The 2,264-nt window shown below is 38.9% G+C and overlaps 1 protein-coding gene across 1 annotated transcript in view; it reads left to right on the top strand.

Annotated features, from left to right (window-relative positions):
• The window catches only part of efnb3b (ephrin-B3b), a 20,630-nt gene that overhangs the window by 14,769 nt on the left and 3,597 nt on the right, over positions 1–2,264 (top strand). The window contains exon 4 of the mRNA XM_013999520.1: positions 1,241–1,303. Within this exon, the coding sequence (XP_013854974.1) occupies positions 1,241–1,303 (63 nt within the window). The remainder of the gene's footprint in view (positions 1–1,240; positions 1,304–2,264) is intronic.

The raw sequence follows: 2,264 nt of genomic DNA, 5'->3' as shown, positions 1-2,264 counted from the left end.
CCTGTAATTGGAGCACACCCTCCGGTCCCCCTTTTTAAACAGGGGGACCACCACCCCAGTCTGTCCCAGTCTGTCTTGTTTCTATAAGGAAAACATAATAATAGAAATAATAGAAATAGAAATAATAATAATACACTTTATTTATTTTATTTATTTACATTTACAGAAATCTCAAAGTGCTATAATCAGTAAAACAATATGAAACAAAGAGAGTAGAGCGACTAAAGACAGCAGCAGAAGTTTGTCCTCCATCTCTATAAACCTATAGCAGCAGAACTAAAGGATAGTTTAGGATATAAATAAAAATCTAGTCCTTGTGCCTGACGTGACAAAATATTGGAGGCCAGAGGCTTAAAAACATCTACAGCAGATAAACTGTAAAGGTCATGGGCTTAAAAAAGAATCCAGTGAAGTTCTGACAGAACCTCAAAGCAGCGTCTTTTTTTAGATTGTCAAGTTTTCAGCTACTTGCTCTTTAGCTCTCACCTTCTTGGTGTTGGATGCTTTTTAATGAATCAAACTGTTTCATCTTTTCTCATTTTCAATGGCTAAATTGTGTCTTTTCAACAGGCTGCTTATATAAAACTAAAATATGTTCGGAGCCTTTTTATGCCAGAGTGATTCATAAATGACAGTAAAGTGGTTTAAACAACAAAATGCTCAAATGGACTTTTAGCGCGCGTGGAAGACTAAAGAACGAGTCAAATACGGGAAAGTTTCACAGAAAAAATACGATTTGAGTTATTGAAATTGAAACGTAAAGAAACACCTGATCTCATTTTTAAAAAAAAAGAAGCTATTTTTCTAGTTTTCTGCTCTCTTTTTGTTGCTTTAATCAGAAAAATATGTTTTTGTGAAAACGTAGGGATTTCAAAGCTCCACAGTTTATTGAAACAAAAAGGGTTTTTTTTCTGAAACATCTAATTTAACTTATGAGGAGCAACATTCATGCAGTGTGTGTGTGTGTATGTGTGTGTGTGTGTGTGAGGTTAATGCCATCACCGTCACACAGGGCTGGCCGGACAGATGGCCTGATTTGCCGACCACAGATTACGAGCCGTTATGGCCTCGTCTAACATCCCTCAGCCCAAAGAAGAAAAAGAAAAAAGAAAAAAATCCAATGTCTTTAGCTTCCCGTTTATTAAACCTCTTCAGTGTTTATCACTGGATCCGTCTTTGTTAATGTAACTCAGTGGTTCCAGTTCTATGTTCTTATTATTTTTCTTTTTTCCGCTCCTAGACCCGTACGGACTGGCTCCGAAAAAGGACCCATCAGCGGGACGCACCACCAACAGAAACCCAGGTGAGCACGAGATAATCCCCAGCAGGTCCGTCCAGAAAAAAGGATGGAGGGAATAAGCTAGGACCGGTGGAGGCTACAGATGGAGAATGTGCAGCGGTGACATCTGCAGATCTTCGTTTAATTCCGTATTTCTCCCATCTCTCCATCCCGCTCCTCCTCCCAGCTAAGTGCTGCAGGCGGGAGGGATGGACGGCTAATGGCTACCTTAGGAGGAGGAAAAAGAAGAAAGGAGGGAGGAAATGAGGGGAAAAAAAGGAGAGCGGCAACATTTCAGAGAGTTATTATCGTCATTAGTTTGGACTCTGTGTTTCCTGCTGAAAGGGAGAAAAGAAAGAAAACCAGAAAAGATGAGCGAGGGAGACGCGCACTGAGAGGTGGAAAGAGGAGAAGAATTGAAAAAGCAAAGAGGAAAACAACGAGACGGAGATGAGGCGGTGCTCCGTGTCGTCCGGTGAAGGGGAAACAACACGATTCATGCTCAGCTGCGTTCATTTAAAAAAAACCTGTGAATTGATGCGTTCACACCTTTCTCAATGCGCTCGTCCATAAATCGTGACGACTTTAAGTGTGAAAGAAGCAACAATAGTATGTATTTGTACATATCGCACCTTTTTTTTTAAAGTTTCACACAAGTACACATTAACACATAGTTAACCGCACACATCAAAACAGTTGTTACGACTCACGGCGCTTCTGATCGATACGTGGAAATATTTAAATAAGCCCAGTTTCTATTTCATGTTCCCAAAACTAAATAAAATCATTAAAAATCCTGTAATCCTTAAAGGGATCCACGATTAATTATAACATTAGACTTTATTTGACAAACATTTATTTTAACTGTAAAATAAAGACTGTAAAAATACTGTAGGCATTTAGTTTTTATAATGTTTTGAAATATATTTTAACACAGATGGAGCCATTTTATTTACGTGCAAAGCATTCTGGGTAAATGATGACG

This window comes from Austrofundulus limnaeus, unplaced genomic scaffold (genome assembly GCF_001266775.1).
Source record: "Austrofundulus limnaeus strain Quisiro unplaced genomic scaffold, Austrofundulus_limnaeus-1.0 Scaffold2322, whole genome shotgun sequence".
Classification (NCBI taxonomy): domain Eukaryota; kingdom Metazoa; phylum Chordata; class Actinopteri; order Cyprinodontiformes; family Rivulidae; genus Austrofundulus; species Austrofundulus limnaeus.
Note: the sequence above shows the minus strand (reverse complement) of the source record. Positions and strands in the feature narration are given on the sequence as shown.